This window comes from Prosopis cineraria, unplaced genomic scaffold (assembly GCF_029017545.1).
Source record: "Prosopis cineraria cultivar Desert tree isolate PC_DT_omini unplaced genomic scaffold, ASM2901754v1 PC6, whole genome shotgun sequence".
Classification (NCBI taxonomy): domain Eukaryota; kingdom Viridiplantae; phylum Streptophyta; class Magnoliopsida; order Fabales; family Fabaceae; genus Prosopis; species Prosopis cineraria.
Genome location: NW_026555337.1, coordinates 6,166,755 through 6,187,455, shown reverse-complemented (window position 1 = coordinate 6,187,455; position 20,701 = coordinate 6,166,755). Strand labels below are relative to the sequence as shown.

At 33.5% G+C, this 20,701-nt stretch overlaps 2 protein-coding genes across 2 annotated transcripts; one reads left to right on the top strand and one right to left on the bottom strand.

Moving 5' to 3' along the window:
• The first annotated feature begins 4,175 nt into the window (after positions 1-4,175).
• On the top strand, positions 4,176-7,243 carry LOC129314563 (ADP,ATP carrier protein 3, mitochondrial-like). Its single transcript, XM_054958040.1, has 4 exons — positions 4,176-4,308; positions 5,156-5,647; positions 6,017-6,388; positions 6,728-7,243. The coding sequence occupies exons 2-4, from the start codon at positions 5,177-5,179 to the stop codon at positions 7,022-7,024; spliced, it is 1,140 nt and encodes a 379-aa protein (XP_054814015.1). The 5' UTR covers positions 4,176-4,308; positions 5,156-5,176; the 3' UTR covers positions 7,025-7,243.
• A 1,639-nt stretch (positions 7,244-8,882) lies between these two features.
• LOC129313259 (transmembrane E3 ubiquitin-protein ligase FLY1-like) lies at positions 8,883-19,688 on the bottom strand. Its single transcript, XM_054956218.1, has 14 exons — positions 18,947-19,688; positions 17,759-17,831; positions 17,397-17,524; positions 15,984-16,099; positions 14,556-14,616; positions 13,395-13,461; positions 13,220-13,297; positions 12,282-12,439; positions 12,132-12,191; positions 11,883-11,976; positions 11,024-11,191; positions 9,785-10,113; positions 9,270-9,386; positions 8,883-9,188 (listed from the first exon to the last, which is right to left on the bottom strand). The coding sequence occupies exons 1-14, from the start codon at positions 19,124-19,126 to the stop codon at positions 9,087-9,089; spliced, it is 1,731 nt and encodes a 576-aa protein (XP_054812193.1). The 5' UTR covers positions 19,127-19,688; the 3' UTR covers positions 8,883-9,086.
• Positions 19,689-20,701: the final 1,013 nt, after the last annotated feature.

Below are 20,701 nucleotides of genomic sequence, written 5' to 3'. Positions count from 1 at the left end.
ATATAACAAAAAATAATGTATACTTTCATTTTTATCTCTATCTTTAAATAATAATATAATTATATTAAATACTTTCACATTAATAAAAAGATGATAAAATTAGAAAAAGTAGTTTATTTATTACAAAATATTCTACATTTTAGATTAAAAATTACTTGTAGAATATGTTCTACAAATAGAACTGGAAAGAGCATATATCAATCATGATGATTGATATATTTCATTTTCTGTGTTCATCACAATATAAGTCATAACTAATTCATGATTTTCAAAAAATATTAGTTAAAACTTGATTTTTTTAAAAAAAATTATTTTTTCAACTATAGATTCATTAAATATTCTATATAAATGTCTCATTAATAACAATTAAAATTTTCATGCATCATTTAAAAAAAGTAATAAATGAAGTATGGATATAGGTGTAAAAAATTATAAAAATTAACAACGTCCTATATTCTGAACCAAAAAAATTTAAAAAATATCTTATATTGTGATCCAAAAAAAGTATTATATACTCCCTTCGTTTAAAAATATAACATATTTTTAATTGAATCTTACCTCCCAATGAAATAGTTGCGTACTTTTAAACTAACTCTATCTTTTTATATTTACCCTCATTAAACACCTTACAATAAATATAAAGTCATTCATTAATGTGATTATTTTTTTAAAAAAGGTAATGATTATATCTCAAAAAATTTAAAAAATTTCATATTTTTAAATATTTAACTTCTGAAAAAATACCTTATATTTTTTAACAAATAGAGTATATTTTTACATGCCAAATGGGAATTCAATGGATGCTTCGTATGGTGGGTGACCGATTGAATTTGGTCAAATTATATGTCATTCCTTCATCTTGCTTTTCAATAATTAAAGTATTATTGTTAAAAATTAATTAACCATTTTGTTTGTCATATATAATTATTGAAGAGTGAAACAAAGTGTTTTCCAAATATTTTTATACCTTTGATTACTCTTATCTTCCTTATAGGAGGCATCGGATGATGAGAGTGATCGGTTTGAAACTTACTTAATGTATGTTTTATTTTATGTATGCGCTTTTCAATTTAAAAAAGTTCACAGGCTTGGGTGCTCGATCATCAAAAGACACCTATATTACTTGTTTGGAATCTGAATCTCAATTTTTTTACCAATATACTACAAACAATAAAAAAATTTTATCAAAATGCTGCACCATGAAAAATATTTACCCAAATACTACAACGAAAATCATTCATAATGAGAACAAGTTTGTGAGTACAAAGAAATTGTTCAAGCCAAGAATGATTTCATAATTAAAATTTATTTTTTAATTAATGAAAAGTGAAATTGTTCACTGGGTGAACAATTTTAGCTTTTTTATTAATGTGACATTTTATTCATTGTTAATTATAAGAATATATGCTTTTCCTTCCTGCTTTGCTTTTCCCGCATGATTTATTTAAGCACAAAATATATGGTCACTTACTATTATTAATGCTCCCCCGACACTCTAAGAGTTTGATAGAACGTCTGAGTACTTATAATGGTATTGAAGACAAACTTAATAATTGTTCCAAAGTATTAGCAGCGATACTAGGTATGTGATAAGTTTTTCACCTTCTTCTATCAATACCATTAAGTACGAGTGGATGAATTGAAAAGCAATGATGATAAGGGTGGTATGTAATGAGGCTCAAATTAAATAGGATTGAAAGAGGTGAAAGGGAGCGATGATAATGCTAGGTTAGCATGTAATAAGATTGACTAAAATTTTGAAGCTCTTATTTCCCTACATTTTCATTTTCAATTGGTGGTTGGGTAAATAAATAACTACCACATCGCTTGCTTAGTCTATCTCAAAAAATTTATAGATGAGAAAACTCAACTCTTGGTAGAGCATATTGAGGGTTCCTATTAAATTAATGTTCTCTCATCACAAGTAAGATGTTGCATTGATCGTGAGCAACCCTATCTCAATAATTAATGTAATGAGAGCATTTTGAATGAGAATTAATTATTAGCCTGTATAAATCCTCTGTTATGTCAACCTAAAATAAACAATAAGACATTATTACATTATAACAATTTTTTTATAAAGAAAAAGATGGTGCTAGTAGAAGAAGGTGAAAAACTTACCACATGACTAGTATTATTATCAATATGTTACATTCATTGTTGAATATATCTTCAATACCATTGCATATGCTCAAATGTTCTATCAAATTCTTCAAGTGCCAGAGGACTATTAACAATAGCAAGTGACCATCTATCTCATGTTTAAATGAACCATACAGGAAAAGTAAAGCAAAAAGAGAAAGCAGAGATTCTCATAGTTAATAGTAAATAAAATGTTATATCAATAAAAAAACTAAAATCATTCACCTAGTGAATGATTTCACTTTTCATTGAATAAAAAAAAAATTTAACTATAAAATCATTCTTGACCTGAACGATTTCTTCATAGTAACAAACTCGTTTTTAGTATAAATGATTTTTAGTGTAACATTTGGGTAAATATTTTTCACGACACAACATTTTGATAATTTTTTACCGCTTGTAGTATGTTAGTAAAAAAGCCTTGAATTTATATATTTTGAGTAAGAAAATGACTCACTTGGACAACAAACAAAAAAATGTTTACACAAGAGCTATTAACCAAGACAAGGTAAAGTCCACATTTTGGTTTAAGGCAAGAATAGTCTGCCCAAGAAAATGGTTAAAAACATAGGCAATAAAGACAAAGAAGAAAAGAAGTGCTCTTAAATTAATAAATGATAAAAGGACAACAATACACACAAAGTGGTCAGTCAGAAGTATCCAATATCCTAACGTAAGGAAAAGGGTAAAAATATCCATAACGTTACATGAGTGAGTGCAAAAGTGATCAAACTATTAACTTTGACTGTTAAATGCCCACTGTGTATGCCACATGTTAATTTTTACTGACGTGGACTAATAAGGGTAAAAATACCCACAAAATTATCGACTGAAAGTAAAAATACATATAACGTTGTTAAAGTTTGTACAAAAGTGATCAATTCATTAAATTTCTTAAATGTTGACCATTTAGTTGACACCTAAGCAAAAGTTGACATTTTTTTATTGATGTAGATAAAAAAATTCCTAAATAAATTTTTACAGAGGTTGATCAATCATTATATGAATGCCTATAATATTATTTTAAGAGGTGTAATAATGATCAATTTATCAAAATCCATGCCACATGATTTTTTTTCACTACCACGTATCCCACCCCCTTCCTCCCTCCTTCTTTACTCATTTTTCCTATCTGTAAAATCTAAGATTCAATATAGTGAGATAGATTGTACATAATTAAAAATTGGGATTGAGCATACCTCCTAAACCACCCTACCTCAAGAACATTGTCACAACTTTAAGTAATTTTATTCATGATAGGTTTAAAATTTTTAAATGGTTTCGCTACTGTAAAAAAAAACAGGCAATTTAATTTAATACTCAGTCAAAATGATATTTTTTCATATAATATTTATATAATGATTGATTAACCTCTAGAAAATTTTATTTGTGAATTTTTTTTGTTTACATCAGCGAAGAAATGGTCAATTTTTACTTAGGTGCTAGCTAAACAGTCAATATTTAAGAAATTTGATGGATTGATCACTTTTGTACCAACTCTGACAATGTTATGGGTATTTTTGCTTTTAACCAACCACTTTATGAGTATTTTTGTCCTTTTATTAATCTACATCAGTAAAGATTAGCTCATGTAATGGCATTAGGTCAAAATTAATGATTTAATCACTTTTACACCCACTCATGTAACGTTTGAATATTTATGTCCTTTTAGTATACTGGATGTTTTGGTTGATCACTTTGTGAATATTTTTGCCTCTTTACCCATTAATAAATAATAATAATATTCCTTCCGTCTCAAACTACAGGACACTTTTGAAAAAAAAATTTCATTCCAAAATATAAAACATTTTAAATAGATTAAGGTTTCATTAAATACACCAATTCTAATATTACCCTTTCTCTTTTTATAATTAATTTTCATCCTTTATTTTTTAATATATTAAATAATAGATATTTTTAAAATTTATATTTTTATTTTTAAAAAATAAAATTATTAAATATATTTAATAAAATTTATTAATATATAAAATTTTATCTAAAAATATTTCATAAGTATCATTCATGCATCATAAGCAGGCACAAAGGAAACCAAGGGCAAATGCGTCATTAAATAAAACCCTAGTCTCTCCTGCTTGCTGCTATCATTTATACTCCCGGCCCTTCGTCCTTCCCCACGATCCGAGCAGGAGTCGGCGACCTTCTCAGGTTTTACTCTGCCCGGTTGATTTTGCTTGCTTCACTTCACGTGCTTGGAAATTTGAGCGCGTTACAGTGTTGATCGCTTTTTCTTATTATTTTTTCTTATTTCCCGTTGAAGATCTGTGATTTGTTTCGTTTCTCTATGGCCTGGCGCATATTTCGCTATGGAACGTACTAGATTAGCAATTTCATTCTTCGTAATGTAAAATGTTACCGTTTTCTTTGCTTAGTTGTAAATTGAGTGGTCTCAGTGTTGTCCCCGAAGTTTGTGGAGCAGTGTGTGATTTTTTTTTTTTTGGGTGGATCTGTTACGCATTCCTTCGACGGAGGAACGGTGCGAATCTGAGAGATCAACTTCTCTAAATTTTCTTACCGGGACTACTTTCCTCCTAGTCAAACGGAGTCGAAGAGTTCCATGATACTTCAGTTTAGCTCTTTGGGACTTATGACTGCCCTCCTCTTTTGTGGTTCTTCGGATTCTATTCTTAACGGTGGTGATGTATATAAGATTGTCGTGCTACTAAAAGGACATGTTTCTTTAGTAGCTTATTGCTATTGGTCAAAAGTCATTTCTACGCTTATGTAGCTTGAGCATATGGGGATCATCGGGGATTGCCACTATGTTTTGCATTTCTATGCTTTTTGCATTTCATGGATGTAGTAAGGACTCTGAAGTACTTTTCATTTGTGACGTGCATTTTTATTCAATTAGAAACTCTTAACTTTACTGAAAATAATGCATTATAGGAAAAACTTTTATTTGTTCTTTCGTCGTGTTAGTTATTTTGATTAAATAATAGTTTGTCAGGTGCTGTCATCAAATATATGATGATGTGGGATTAAATGTTCACAGGTCACCGTCTAGATTGCAATCATGGCGGACGGTTCACGGCAGCCATCCGTAGTTCAGAAGATGGCTGGACAGTCATATTTTATGTCCAAGCTTACCCCCAATTTTCACTCCAGAAACTGTTGCTCAACTGGAAATTACTTCATGGGAGGTGAACAACCTTCTTTTCAGCTGGCAGGCAATGTCAGTGGCATGGCCATTGTCCCACCTATGTTGCCAGTTACTGCTCATGCTCCAGCAGAGAAAGGGGCATCTGCATTTCTAGTGGATTTCTTGATGGGAGGAGTGTCTGCTGCTGTCTCTAAGACCGCTGCTGCTCCAATTGAGCGAGTCAAATTGCTTATTCAAAATCAGGATGAAATGATCAAAAGTGGTCGATTGTCTCAACCATACAAGGGAATAGGTGATTGTTTTGCCCGAACAATGAAGGATGAAGGTGTCCTGGCTCTTTGGAGAGGAAACACTGCCAATGTTATCAGATACTTCCCTACTCAGGTATTTTTCATCTTTGCATGTTTGAGCTGACATTGCTGTTGTCTATTTTTTCCCCGACAATCTTAAAGAGTGCTATATGTAATCGTCATCTTATACTTTGCTGATGGAAGACAAAATTGTTCTTTGTTGTTGTGGTTAAAATGGTATCATGTCTGGGAGTCACTATTTTCGCCTTCAGATTGTTGTCCACTGCTATCTTATTTAAACATGTTCGATATCTTTTCTGGCTTCTTACCAATAATTTGAATTCAATGTTGAGTACTTGAACAAATTTGATGGACCTCTAGTGTTCTGTTATAGTTTTAGCTGATTCTCCATTCCGTTTCTTTGCCGTATTTTCTAATTTCCATTATTAATCGTCCATTCCAGGCTCTGAACTTTGCTTTCAAGGATTATTTCAAGAGGCTTTTCAACTTTAAAAAAGACAGAGATGGATACTGGAAGTGGTTTGCTGGTAATCTGGCCTCTGGTGGGGCTGCTGGTGCTTCCTCTCTCTTGTTTGTCTATTCTCTGGACTATGCTCGAACCCGATTAGCAAATGATGCAAAAGCTGCGAAGAAGGGTGGTGAGAGGCAGTTCAATGGCCTGATCGATGTTTACAAGAAAACCATTAAGTCTGATGGGATTGCTGGTCTTTACCGTGGATTCAACATCTCCTGTGTTGGAATCATTGTGTATCGTGGTCTTTACTTTGGAATGTATGATTCTCTAAAGCCAGTCGTTTTGGTTGGTGGGTTGCAGGTACGTGCAGAATTTGGAATCATAACCTCATTTCTAGTTGTCAAATTTCTATACTACTTATCTTCTAGTTTGCCAGGATTTTATTTACTGGGTTTGGGGGTATGATAAGTCTGTTGGATGCCTTGGCTAGACATTTTAAAGTGCACTTTCGATTCTTCAGTGACAAATCCAAGTCTGTCATGACGTGGCTTCTAAAAATTCTAAAATGATGCAATTCATTATTGCTGCCAAATTATTTGAAACGGGAATGTGCTTATAGTAGCTATGTCAAATAGCGACTGTTTTTCAACAATTTTAGAAAGAAGATTTTAATGCTTTCTCTATTGTTCTCGTTAACAGGAGAGTTTCTTTGCTAGTTTCCTTCTGGGATGGGGGATTACAATTGGTGCAGGTTTGGCTTCTTACCCAATTGACACAGTACGTAGAAGGATGATGATGACTTCTGGAGAAGCTGTGAAATACAACAGCTCTCTGCATGCCTTCCAGACTATCATCAAGAACGAGGGCACCAAGTCCCTCTTCAAAGGTGCTGGTGCAAACATTTTGCGTGCTGTTGCAGGTGCTGGTGTCCTTGCTGGTTACGACAAGCTCCAACTCATACTCTTCGGCAAGAAGTATGGATCTGGTGGGGGTTAAGACAGAATGATGACGACAATTTCTCGTGACAGTTATGTTGCTTTCTTTTTAATTGGATGTTTTCGGATATATCATAGTGTTTTTTGGGGTTTCTAAAATTTAATGCATTTGATATCTTAGCTTTGCAAACTTCTGATTTTGGTTTCTTCTGAGAGATTCGAACTGTGTTTTCCAACCGTCCTATTATAAAAAATTGAATAAGTAAAAACTTATATAATATCTCCTACCCTTCCAGCTTTGTTTGGATCGAGCTTGCTGTTGTGCTTTTTCTGTTTTCTAGACTTTCAGATAGGCAACTGAATTTCTTATCGTCAATTTGTGTCGGCCTGAAGATTATGTTCGCACAGAACGTGGGGGGTGAGTACCGAGTACATTGGGTCTGGAATTGGATAGAGCTACTTTTGTAAAATTCAAAAGATTTGATTTAATTATTGTTTCTTTCACAAGGTTTTAGTCCCAAAAAAAAAAAAAAGAGTATCAATTTTAGTTTTATTTATAAGATGTTTTCCTAATTTTTTATATTTATTATTACTTTTATGTCTTTTTTTTACCAGTATTATTACTTTTATGTCTAGGAAAAATGATTAAAAATAATTATTTTTGTCTTTATGAAAATTTATATAATTTTAATATAAATTTAATGTAGTTTTAGGGATTTTTTATTCTGATTTTTAAATAAAAAAGAAATGCATGTGATCTTGTATTAACAGTAAAATACTTCCTCCTCGGCTTTCTTTTGTCCTTCGATACGCGTGCCAGCAGTGATTTCTGGTATAATCAATGTATTTTCAAAAATACCGCTGATAGAAAATCTAAATTACCTGTCCATCCTTGTTATTTAAAAATTCTCTCCCCCCCCCCCCCCATGCCAGTTAATTGAAGGTAAGATTTGGGGGGAGGGAGGGGGAATTTACTTGTCACGGATTTTATGTATCTCATCTGACTTAATTCTTAGTCTGTTTTTTAGGGATGATGAAACTTTTTAATCCTAATTCATAAAGTTTAATTTTTATCAATTTAATTTCTCTTGTTTTTTGTTTTTAAATGATCACGTGAGTGCTTTAGATTTTGAAAACAAATTAACTCCTAAAATAATCTAATATGTAAAGTAAAGCATACTGATGATTTGATGTATATATATATACAGTTAAATAAAAATAATTTAACTCTCAAATGAGTTAAAATTTTATTAGTATAATCTATTACAAAGTATTTTGTTGTCTCTTCTTTTTAAATTTTAGTTTTTTTCTTATTTAAATAATTACACTTCTTTTGATTAATTTTTATTAATATACATGCATGCCATTAGTATTCTGTTATCTTAGTTAACAAATTTTAATAATATAACGTCTTTTTTAAACAATAAAGACCAACTCAATAATCTAAAACTTAAAAACTAAATTGATAAAAATTAAATTTGAGGGATTAAATCTTACAATATCCATGTGTTTTAAGATTGGGGCTTACATTAAGAGACAGAAGAAATATTATCATCTGTTAAATAATGTAAAAATATTGCAAATTTATACCAGAGGATGAAAAATTACGAGAATATTATGAACATGGTAAATATTGGAATTGTCAGCTACAAATCAGTTACGCGTGAAAAAATTAAAAATACGAGAAGACCCCGGTTCGTGCCGCAGCCTTTCGAATTTAATTTAATTCAATATGAGAAGATGCATGCTGATTTTGGATTCCATCCCAACCTGATTAGTTTATACCTTTTGCAGAATAAATTTCACATTGCATTAATTGGAATTTAATTAAAATCAGATCGACGTTTACCAACGGGCTCAGAAAGGAAATGCGGTAAACAAAACTAAGAAATAAAAGCTAATTTCGAACAACAGTAACATGGGAAAAACGAATAAGAATAAATTTCATATTTCGAGGAAAAAACAATGGTGATCATTTCCTTCCGAAATTATGTACAAAACCCGTACTCCTCGGTATGAGGAATCGGGCAGTAAAATCATGTTACAGAATGAAGGGAAGAAATAACGATGTGCTGTCACCTATCAAAACAATGTACACCTTGGGAACTGCAATGGGAAGTTTCTTAGGCAGGAGGCAGGGGCCGGCGGCAAGTTGGACACTCCATCTTTATATCCATCCATCTTTGTAAACAACCAGAATGGAAAAAATGATCGCAAGGTGTTACCTGAAAGAGAGTTTGAGCTTTAGACTGATCCCAGATTTTGAAATATGTATAACAGATGGCAACTTATATTAACTCAAATACCATGCATTCATTGGATCGCTGAGAAAAATCAATGGCCGTCATGCAAATAACACAGTCTGAAGCATGGCTTCTGTCTTGATCAAACCGCCTATAATAGCTGTATTTCTCAGGTAGAATCTGTAAATCATGACAAGTTAAAAGCAAGAGGCAGGCATGCAAATTCAAGAAGAGGGAGCCTGCTGGATTAAAAAAAAAAAAAATCCTAGAGGCAATGGTGCAAAGTTCGGAATCTAAACGACAGGGATCATGTTATTGTCCATCCTTACCAAAAAAATTTTCCGCTCATATGATCATGTAAACCAAAGAAAATAATCAATACATACCACACGGCTAACAGAGATAAGATCCCTTAAAAGCAATATGTCCATCAAATGATACAAATAATAGAAGAAAAATCAGCTACAACAATTTTTTAGTAGATAAAAAACTTCAAATTTAAAGTATTTGCATAAAGTTAATCCAATTAAACAAGGGGAAGGCAATTATCTGGAAGAAACTAAAGTTAAACCCCCAACCTGTCGAGGAATGAACCAACGGGATCCAAGGAAGTGCTGAAGCAAAAGAACCCCGGCTTGAAATCCGACAAATACAACCAAACAAATACACCAGTTCTTGTGTGGTTCAATGCGCATGAAATTGTTAGGGCAACCGAAAATATATAATGGGATTGCTAGCCGAGTGACGCTTATCCCTAGGATATAATGAGGATGCAATGGTTTCCGTGAATCACGAACAACATTGGTGATAATTTGAGGTATCCAAAAGGAGTACGTAAGAAGAATGATAGGTCTCAAGTAACCATGGAACTCATACATGAGCAGAATGCCTCCCAACAGAATCCCATCTGCAAAAGTTGTACAGTTACGTCAAATTTGAACCGCTCTTCATACAAGAAACTCCTCAGTAGTGTTAAAACGACAGGAAACATGTTCTATGACTAAGGCAGGGTTATTAACTAGACTATATGACGGTGCATTATTCTTTTTCCCTTTACTCGGGCACAATGTTTGTGACTATAGCTCACTTTTATTTAAGCTGTTTCATCATTCGGATTAAATTTTTAATTTCTATCATTCAAGCTGGTAAACACCCAATTCATCCCTCCTTATGTGACTAGCCATCCCCACAAATTCAACTCCTGCATCCATTCTATGGGGGGAATGTAGATTCCTCTGTTTGGCAGGGGAAAAGACAGTGAAGGTTTCATTCACAACATCGACTCCATATAAGCAAGAATCCTCGTTCCATCCAGAAGTGGTGGAAATGGTACAATCTAGGTAACCTGGCTTGAGTTAATTTTTGTTTTAATCATTTAGTTACAGCCATCACTTCATTCATGCTTTTATGGATTAGATATTAAATAGGAATGGAATGAAATTACACGATTCCATCCCTAACAACTAGACACAGGAAGGCCATCCTTAATTAAACAGCTTTATAAGATGCCATACAACACGAGATCATCACGTTATTATCCCCAAAACATTGCGAAGCAGGTGGCATCTCTCTCATTTTCTGATAACCAAATTTAAACTTCAAGCAAGTATTGACTACTAAAATAGCAACAGAAATAGCTTAACCCAACAGAGACTAGCTCCTAAGTACGATGATCATTATAATCCAACAATTTAGGTCATAACATAATTCAGATACCATGATGGTTCGTAAGGGACCAGGAACTCCAGCCCACATGCATTTTGATGAAACTCCAATCAGATTGCAGACAGGAAATTTTATTCTAAATGAAGACTTACAGAAACGACTATATAAAACTGAAAGCTCCCGTCTCATTGTTTCCCAACCTTCCCCATTGTTGATAGGCCTACTTGCCTTCCATATGGCAAGGAGATATCTCATCTCAAATATTGAGAAGACCACAAACTTGAAAAAAGCAGCAGTTGCAAAAGCATTGAACAAGGACTCTGCATGGCAGAAAGTAACCGGTTATTCACAATCTTACCTAAAGAAGATAATCAATCAAGCTACATAACAATGATAATTTCATAAAACAAACATGAAAATATAGCACTTCTCTACTGCCTCAGATTAGAGAATATTTTGCATGCCCTTTTGAGCCAGAACAAGAAGATATTGTTGTGCTGACCTTAGTGAGTGTTAGACAATGTGTGCTGTTCTTTTGCAGAGGGCTTCATGGATCAAATTTTGTACATTGTAAGGTTTAGACTAGAGCAGAGTTAGGTTTTAGGAATAAATTAGTGTTAGTGCGTTAAAATGGTATTAATACAAGCATATTCATACCCTCGAGGTTCTGGCTATCCAAGTATAACTATCCAATGTGTTTGTGTTTCAACGATACGCTCAATATCTCCTTTCCATGACCATCCGAATATATAACTGACTGTTTATTGCAATTTGTACATACAAAGGAAAAGACAAGGGCATAGAAAAATATTTTAGCTAGCCTGCCAATTGAAAATTTTATGGACATAAATAATCTGAAGTTTTTTTCATGTTGCAAAGGATTTTCCCCTTTATTAATCAATTTACTGACAAATAAGAGATTAGTACAAGGGACGGGAGAAAGGGAATGCACGGAGTCTGCTGAGCAATCTCAAGAAATTAGAATTTTTAGCACTTATTATATAAATTTACCAACTAGTATCCCAGCAGTCAGATGTAAAAGGCAAAGATAAGCATCCATGATTGCCTGTTGGCCAATCATAAAAATTGAAACCTTGGCAGCTCCCTGCAAAGGTATATGGAAAATTAGACTGGTTTTCTAAAAATACAATACTAAGTCATGATATAAATATTGCCATGTAAAACCATTGAAAAAGCTAAGACATCCTTTATATTAATAAAACAAAAATGCAATATCATTGTGTTTAAATAAGTTCTTACAGATTGAGTATTGCTATGCTCCATTTGTCGAATCAGTAAGAGAACTTGCAAGAAAGAGACCTGATATATGTATATTAAGGAGCTCAAACAAAAAAAGAATGGGCAATAACAGTGTCCTCATTTGCAAGGATGTTAATTATTGAAGGATACAAAGGTAACCATCAATGTGTAGTTCACTGCTTTGTTATAGTAGACCTCAATGTTAACAGAAGTTGCATTCAGTAGTAAAGGTGAGAAGCAGTCCCCATCATCGTCAGTTGAGGGACTCTCTGTTAGCCCTTCAAGATGGAAAAGGTCCTGATCCCCATCTATAAGAATATACGATCATAAGGACAAAAGTAAATTTCATACCAAATAAGAAAAAAAGCAATGAATGAGAATAAAATTGCAGAAGAATTATGGCGCCATGTTACTAATAACATCAAAAAAATTATTGTGCATTATTGATTAATCTATTTAGAACAAGATCAAAAGTTTCCTGCTTGCATTGAAACGGGGCTACTTATTTAATCGAAATCCTTTTAATTATTTCTTAATGCAGGACTAGTAAAGACGGGCTCATGGCTTGTTTATCGAGATAATATATTCAAGGATAGGTGATATGATCACTACAAAGACGACCCCTTTTCTAATCCATCCAAAAATAACAGTTTTATCCAAACCTTGTAATTGCTTCTTAATAAGGACTAGAACTTGTCTGCCATTTGCAATCTCATCTACTAGCACTTTGCACATTACACCATGGACTAAACAGATGATACAACCCAAAAGTTGCAAGTGAAAATTAAAAATCTACTCCAGGAGCACTGCAAGAAATCATGAAGCACCTTAACATTCATCTATACTTCCTCATTTTAATCCAAATCTGTTTAGAGAATCAGAACACCAGATGCACATACATGGGCAGTGAAGTTGAACTCTTGAGATTTAAAATTGAATATTATGAGGGGCAGGAATTTCTGTTAAATAACACTATCTGCTACAATATTAGTGAACTATAAAAAGGAAATCAGTTGTCCAAATGATATTGAGGAAAAGAAAAGGAAGAAAGAACAGAAAGTATTCACACGCTTAGAGAACTCAAATACCATTTCTTGATGATGACAGTCGTGAAATTTGAGCAGCAATTTCAAAATTGCAACGTTTCTCCACATCATATATTGGAGCTGTGATAAGCAAAATAATAGAAATTAACTATAACATTGTAAGAAGGGTAAAGAAGAAAGGCTATACATCAAAGTAAATTAGTAAGAGGACTATTACAATGTTTTCTTCTCCACATCTTATCTCGTGAAGATTCTTGGAATACTTGGGATGAGAAGACTCCAAGCTATCAGAGAGAGCAATAAATGCAGTAAGTACTCCAGATACTTGTTGGAAATACAAAGGTAACAAAAATTACTTTTCTTTGCATTCACACAACCATAATGAAGACCTAACACCTGCTACTCTCAAAATGAATCTACAAAATTTAGATGTATAACTTAAAAGTCCAAATCCTGTATAAAGATGCCAAAAGGAAGTCTTCTCAAAGATAAGAAAGCATACTAACATTGAAAATTTTGAAAAGGCCACTTTTTGTTCACAAGCTAACACTAAAGGGATCAAATAAATCTTTGCTTTGATAAACGAATCTTAATCAAGAGAAGAAAGATAAAAATGGGAATCATTGGATGCCCTCCAAGAAAAAGAGAGATCAAATACTTTCACAGAAAGCGAGATTAAGCCAACAAAGAAAAGACCAGCATAAGGTGCAAGCTTATGATGGGAAGAGCGTAACATGTCAAAGCAAACATTTGATCATAATCACACAGCACTTAAATAATCTTAGCAACAAATCTGTTTTTGCTGACAAGTCCAAGAAATTTGAAAGACACAAAATTTCATCCAAACATATAATAAAAGTTAAGGAAATTCCTGAACTTAGGAAAGTATAAATGCGACTTCATGGGAAAGATATGTATAGATAATTGTTTTACTTTGTCTGAACTGCCATTCATAACATAACCATCATAGAAACCATTTTCCAATTTGCTTTAGGTTGAATTTGACTTGAATGCAACAATCAAATGTTGATTTCAGTTTATGGCCATTTGAGGTATAAAACTTACAAGTCTTTTCTTGACCATTATGTTTGGTCATTGTTACTATAAGTTCAAACACCAATTTTTATTGGCACAACAGTCAAATTTATATCATTCATCATAGCTACTGGGTATAATCAAATCAACATTTGATGATCAAATTGAGCAAATATCACTTTCCACGCAACACATGGGACAGAATTATAGTTGTTTTAAAAGGCAAATTCATCATTGAAATCAGATGCGCTTCTAGGATTGCTTAATGCCATACAATCAGGATTAAATGAGCACAAAGTATAAGCGCAATTACAATTACCAATATATAAAAAAGATATATTACCAGATGATATGGATTAGATAAAATAGTATCTTCACCTTGATTAAACTCTCCCTCTTTTCCACTGCATTAGAGGAAACAAAGAGAAACTCATCAGCAAGATCAGAATTCAGATATTTAGGTTTACATATAACTGTTTCAATAGCATATAGAATTTAACTACAAAACGAAATAAAATTAACAAAGAAAAGTTGTGCCAACAAATTATTGGTCCAACATATAAAGCCAAGCTTGGGCTCAAAGAATTTTTTTTTTTTTTTTTGGTGGGGGGGATTGGACATCCATTTTAACATTGCTCAACTACGCTGAAAAAGCATGGGAAATTATGCGTCCTAGAAAAGCAAAGCAAGACCTGATTGAGATCAAATCAGAAAGTATTTCAAAATTTTATTTAATAAGGAACAGAATATGGCGCTTTAATCATGTCTGATCAGCTCAGTTGCTAAAAGACAGAGTTAGTAAGTTTTCAAAACCCTTAAAGGTCCTATAGATTTTGTTGATCTGAATCTATTTGACAAGAGCATATTAAAATTCCTTTAAAACCGCTGGTAACTGGCATTCTAATATAAAAAATGCCTCTAAGAACTGCAGCCAAGCTTTCCTGCACAACTTACTCTGTCATTCTACCAAAATGGGCTTCTTAACTGATTGCTTATCATTCTTTCCTTTACTGTCAGTCCATCGCAAATCAGATTTATTATAAACCAATGTTCACATGTTCTAACTTTCCAAAGTTCTGACTTCTGAGCACAGGGCTTGAAATTTCGAAATTCATTAGAAGCCCAATCATCTTCACCACATGCATAAAAGTTTAAGAGTTCATATTACTTTTCCTTATATTTCAAAATGTAACATCCCGGACACTGGGCGTGCTTTTTTGATACTAATTAGAGGACCAAGAGCATCTTAATTGGATGTGTAGAGCTTGAGTTATGCCTTAACAAAGTTGGGAAACAAAATCTGGAAAAACACAATTGACCACATGAACAGTAAATTTCTTGTGAAGGGCGTTCTCAATTGGTCTGACCAAATTACAGTTTGATATTTTCCCATATAGAGGACTTCCTAAACTTTAAAATGACACTTGAACCAACTCAATATGATTTTTCAAATTTCACCGAAAAATCAAAGGTTACCCAGTGAATAGTAACCTAAGAAGAATATTGTTAGAAAATGAGTTTTGAATCTTCCTTGGCTTTAATTAAGGCTTTTTCTTAACCATAATGCTTCCTGATGTGTACTCAAAACGAACCCTCTGTTAGCTACTGACTATTGCTTCATTATTACAGTGAAAGCTATTATTTTATCATACATCAACCACTAAATAGTCATCTAACTGGAATAATATATAGAGATTTTTTCACAATCTGACAGTAAGTCATTATACAAACTTGAGTTGTGCAGCAGAGTACTTATATCAGTGAAAGTCACCTGTTGGCTACCATTCGAAGCTGTCTAAAAGGCCATATATATACACCTTCTACTCTGATTTGGGCACCACCAACATTGTACTCATTGTCAAATACATCATGGAATATAATTACTCCCTGATAACAAGCAATAAAATGAAGCAAGTATCTTTGATAGAAGAATTATCAGTATAACACTAAAACAGTTATAAGGATTTGCCACAGCTATAAGTCAAGAGTTAAGGAAAAAGAAAATTTAAATCATTTTACCAGAACATTGATCATCCACACATAGAATCATGAAATGAAGGGGAAAAATAACAATGAAATTCTTGACTCCAACAGTGACAGATGCAACAGAATATGATCCTTGACAGCATTGAGACCTTTACAGATTATTATTCTCTCTATCCAAAAATATTAGTAAGGATTCTCATGTCCTTATATGTACAAAAACTCAATGAAACATACTCTGATCCAGCAAACCCTCCAGAATCAATTCTCAAACATTTGTAGGAAAGAAAGACCTGGTTTGATGCTGTGATACACAAAAATAGCCATTTTTTCATGGGAAAGATGCTCCAGAAGAGTTTGAATTGTTGATGCATGAGAACTGAGAAGACATCAATGTGCACAGCATATCATTGTATACTTAGTAGAAAGTGAAAAGTTCTGTTTATAAGACACACAAATAAATATGCACACGAATTCTATCATCATAAAATAAAAATGCACACAAATTAATACATATAGACACATATGGATGGAGAGAGGACGAAGGAAAGACAGAAGGTAGAGGAAATCAAAGCTGTATTAGTGCTATGTCCACACGGCATCATTAAATAATGCATAATAATGGGTATGGTGTACAAAAACTCATCATCATCCAGATTGCAACCATCAATATAGCAAATTGATGGAAAGACTATTTTGATCAAGGGCTGCCTCTTTAAGTATCAGTTATCAAGCAAATGCATCTATTATACATTATAACATTGCCTCTCCCTCCCCATAAATAGGAAGAGTGAATTTACAAAAACCAGCCTAATATAAAATGCATGTGATGAATGAGCCATCTCAATGAACAGAAGCTATGGCTTGAAATCCTCAAAAATGTGGTCTAGAAACCGCAAATGATGCAAGTGATATCACAACTTTAAAACCAATCTGAATGAGATTAAGATGCTTTGCATGATATAGTATATCAAGAGCATGATTGGCATCAAAACTTTACTATTTAATATAATCACTTTATCCATTGATATTTTCAACAAATATTCTTTAAGACATAACAATAGTTTAGTCGCTCCATTAAGCTGGAAGTACCTTCATCAGAAGCTGAACTGATTTTGAAGTAGAGAATAGAACAAACAAGAAAATACATCACAAAAGAACACAGCTGACATGAAACCAACTATACAGTTTAACATCTCACCTGCACATAATGCACACCATTTATTTTTGTGGGTGTACTAACTAATTCAATTACAGTATTGCCATTTGTTTTTCTGATGTCAGGAAATCTGGAAGAGCCATTGGTGGTATCTAAAAATTTCCATGTTCCTGTAACTCAAATGCAGATATGAAAAATCATCAAATTGTGGCAAACTTGCAAGCTCAAGTCACAACACCCTAGTGTAACAAGTTTGTGCGCGTGAAAATAATATATGCCCCTTTAAGTGAACAACATTTCAATAAATTGGATGAAATTCTATAATTTGTGTCACACGCCAGACTCAAACTAAAAGGCAAATATAGTGCCCATCCAAACATATAATTGCAGCAAAGAAGACAAACCTTTGTATGTTCCTGTTATGTTCCATTGTGAGAATGGACCTAGCTCACTTTCTACTTTTCTTGTGATTAGCCACTAAAAGAAGCAAAATCAATAAGATGTAAATGAATGAGTTATCAGATTTCAGCATTTAGCCATGATCATACAAATTATAAGTTAAACATGGAGATAAGGTTCAATTTTGAAACATTAGCCGTATTCAAGCAAGTATAATAACAGTAATAATGTGTAACTAATTAATGATTAAAATATTATAATCAAGCAAAAGCATGTTGGAGAAGCTCAACATGAGCAAAAATTCCTTTGATGAAAAAAGTTATCGTACCACACCACATTTAAAACAAGAAAAAAAGGGGGGGAGGACCTTTCACAATAAATTTATAACTGATTTGCTTTCCATTGTGAAGTCAATATGCACCAGCTAATTCCAAATTTCCCGTGCAGGTGCGGAAATGTGGACAACTACAAATGAAAAAAATCCAGAAATGCATGGACACAAAAACATTCCGTTTCAGATTATTGTTCCAATATTATATATCTCAATTTGAGGATATATCATAAAGTACATTCAGATAATATACAAGTATATTGCATAGTAATAACTGGCCTCGTGATCAATAAAATTATGAAATACTCCCGCCCTCCAAAGTCCAAGCACAATAGAAGATATATACAAATGATGAATGATGAATAGCTTTCAGTAAATCAGTTCATATATAATTACATAGCAGTGGCAGCAGCTTGATATAAATCTCTTTTCGAATATGTCTGATACTATTTCAATGCATTTCTAGTTCCGCCAAGACTTGTTAATCGTCTCTGGTTCTCTCCTCAAGGAAAATATGGTTCATGTGATATGGCTCGTGCACGTAGTCGACAAATTAAGACCTAATGCAAATCCTGCAGAATCTAATCCAAAAACGCAGAGACCCTTCTTTAAGCCACAATATTCCATTTATTCGAAAATCAAAAGGACGCGCATTGAACTCCAATTTTTTTGCTTCTACTCTCACACCAGGAAAAGAAGCAACGACTAAAGGAACTCCTGCCCTTGACAGATAAAATACTAAAAGCAAGCCCATTATAGATTACTTTAAATGGGTCCAAGCTCATTAAAAATTCACATATGCGTCTTTAATTACCGTTATCAGATAACAACACTGCAATTAATTTCAAGTTTCAACACTAACCTCATCGCCCCACGACCGAGTTCTCTCCCTTAGTGGTCTTAGACCCACCACGGGACGAAGAAACAATTGAAAAGTCCACCACCAAAACACCACCTGCAATAGAAACCCTAATCCCCTTCTCTTACTCAACCAGAAATCCAATATTTTACCAGCAACCATGTTGAATCTCAAGCACTCCATGTCTCTCGAAATTCAACTGCAATCCCACAGCCCGATCCTTTATTGCGGCTTATCACAATGCACCAGAAATACTAGCCAAAAAAATCACCATATCATTAGAGAAGGAGAGCGGTTGCTTCAAAAGGAGTCAAAGACTAGAACCACCAACGCACAACGACGAGTCACAGGTCCATCAGATACCGAAAGTGAAAGCCTAACGACATAATTGACAACAAATGCAATTTTTCAAGCAAAATATATTCCTTCACCAGCTTGTTTAGCACCAAATGCAGCCTTCGTTGGAGTGATAAAATAATAAATAAAATAATTTTGGATTCTGGTGAAGATTTCTTTTCAGGGTTCTTAAGCAGTAGAGAGTTGACGAGTCGACCGTGCTGTGGGTTTCGGTAAATGCAGGTCAGAGCAGCTCTCGTTAGGGAGGCGAGGACTAGCTCACCACGCGCTTCAAGGAAAGCGTGAACACGTGCCAATCAAGAAACACTTTACTAGACGCTGGTCCTATACGTGAATCGCGTGAGAAGTTAGAACCTTGAGGTGAGCTTGGGATCAGGCGTTTGAAGTGAAACTCGGGCGTTAGTTGCAACACAGCGTACATCAAATGATCAAAGAGTGCGCATGCTTGTGTCAACCCCCCCCCCCCCAAAAAAAAAACCAAAAACAAAAACTGTTGGCATTATAGAATGCCGCTTGAGTCATTCTAGGTACCGATTCATTTTGTTCCCGTTATTGGCATCAAAGAAAATCACTTTTGAATACGAAATTGATGATTTACACACCAAGCTTATGTTAACGCGTTTGAGGAGAAATATCAGGGATGACTGAGGTCAGGGGCTCGAATGTGGATGTTTGGATTTGATTCAATTCTTCATAAAAAATGCAAGATTATTTATTCTGCCATGCTCTGCTTGCATTTTTATATGCATTAGGGTCCAATTTTGTATAATTTAGCGTTTTCAGCGATGACCGAGAGAGTCAGTACAAATGTACGATCCTCGAAGCTTCCTAGGGTAAGAAATAGAGAATAGGTATGTCACTTGCAGTTGAAAAAATTGTATAAACACGTTATCATGCTATCCTCATGAAATGTAGGTGGAGGGTGAAATCTTAAAATTCAATGGCAAAAACACGAAATATTAAAACTTAAAAACAAGTAGTTTAAGATTTGAAGATCACGGATGTAAAACACTAGAACATATACATTAAATTTATAATTTTCTTCCAAAAAAAAAACTAAAGTGAGAGATGTATTTACTCCCTTATCATCAAATAACTCTATCGTATTATTAAATTATAAAGTTCGTATTATTTAAAATATAGTTTTAACTTTAAACAAACCAATCCTTTAAAATTATGATAGATATGATGCATGATTGAATAGCATAATTGATTAAGATAATCTATTCAATAGTGACTTAACTAGACAAAGAAAGGGGAGGTGCCTCCCTCTCATTTGTCCAACCAAACAAGCCTCTCCCTTCTTGTCCAACTAAACATGATTTAAGAGTTCTTAAAAACTTGAACTGTAGAGAAAATTATAATTGAACAAATTTCTGGAAACTTGACAAGAAAAACCAA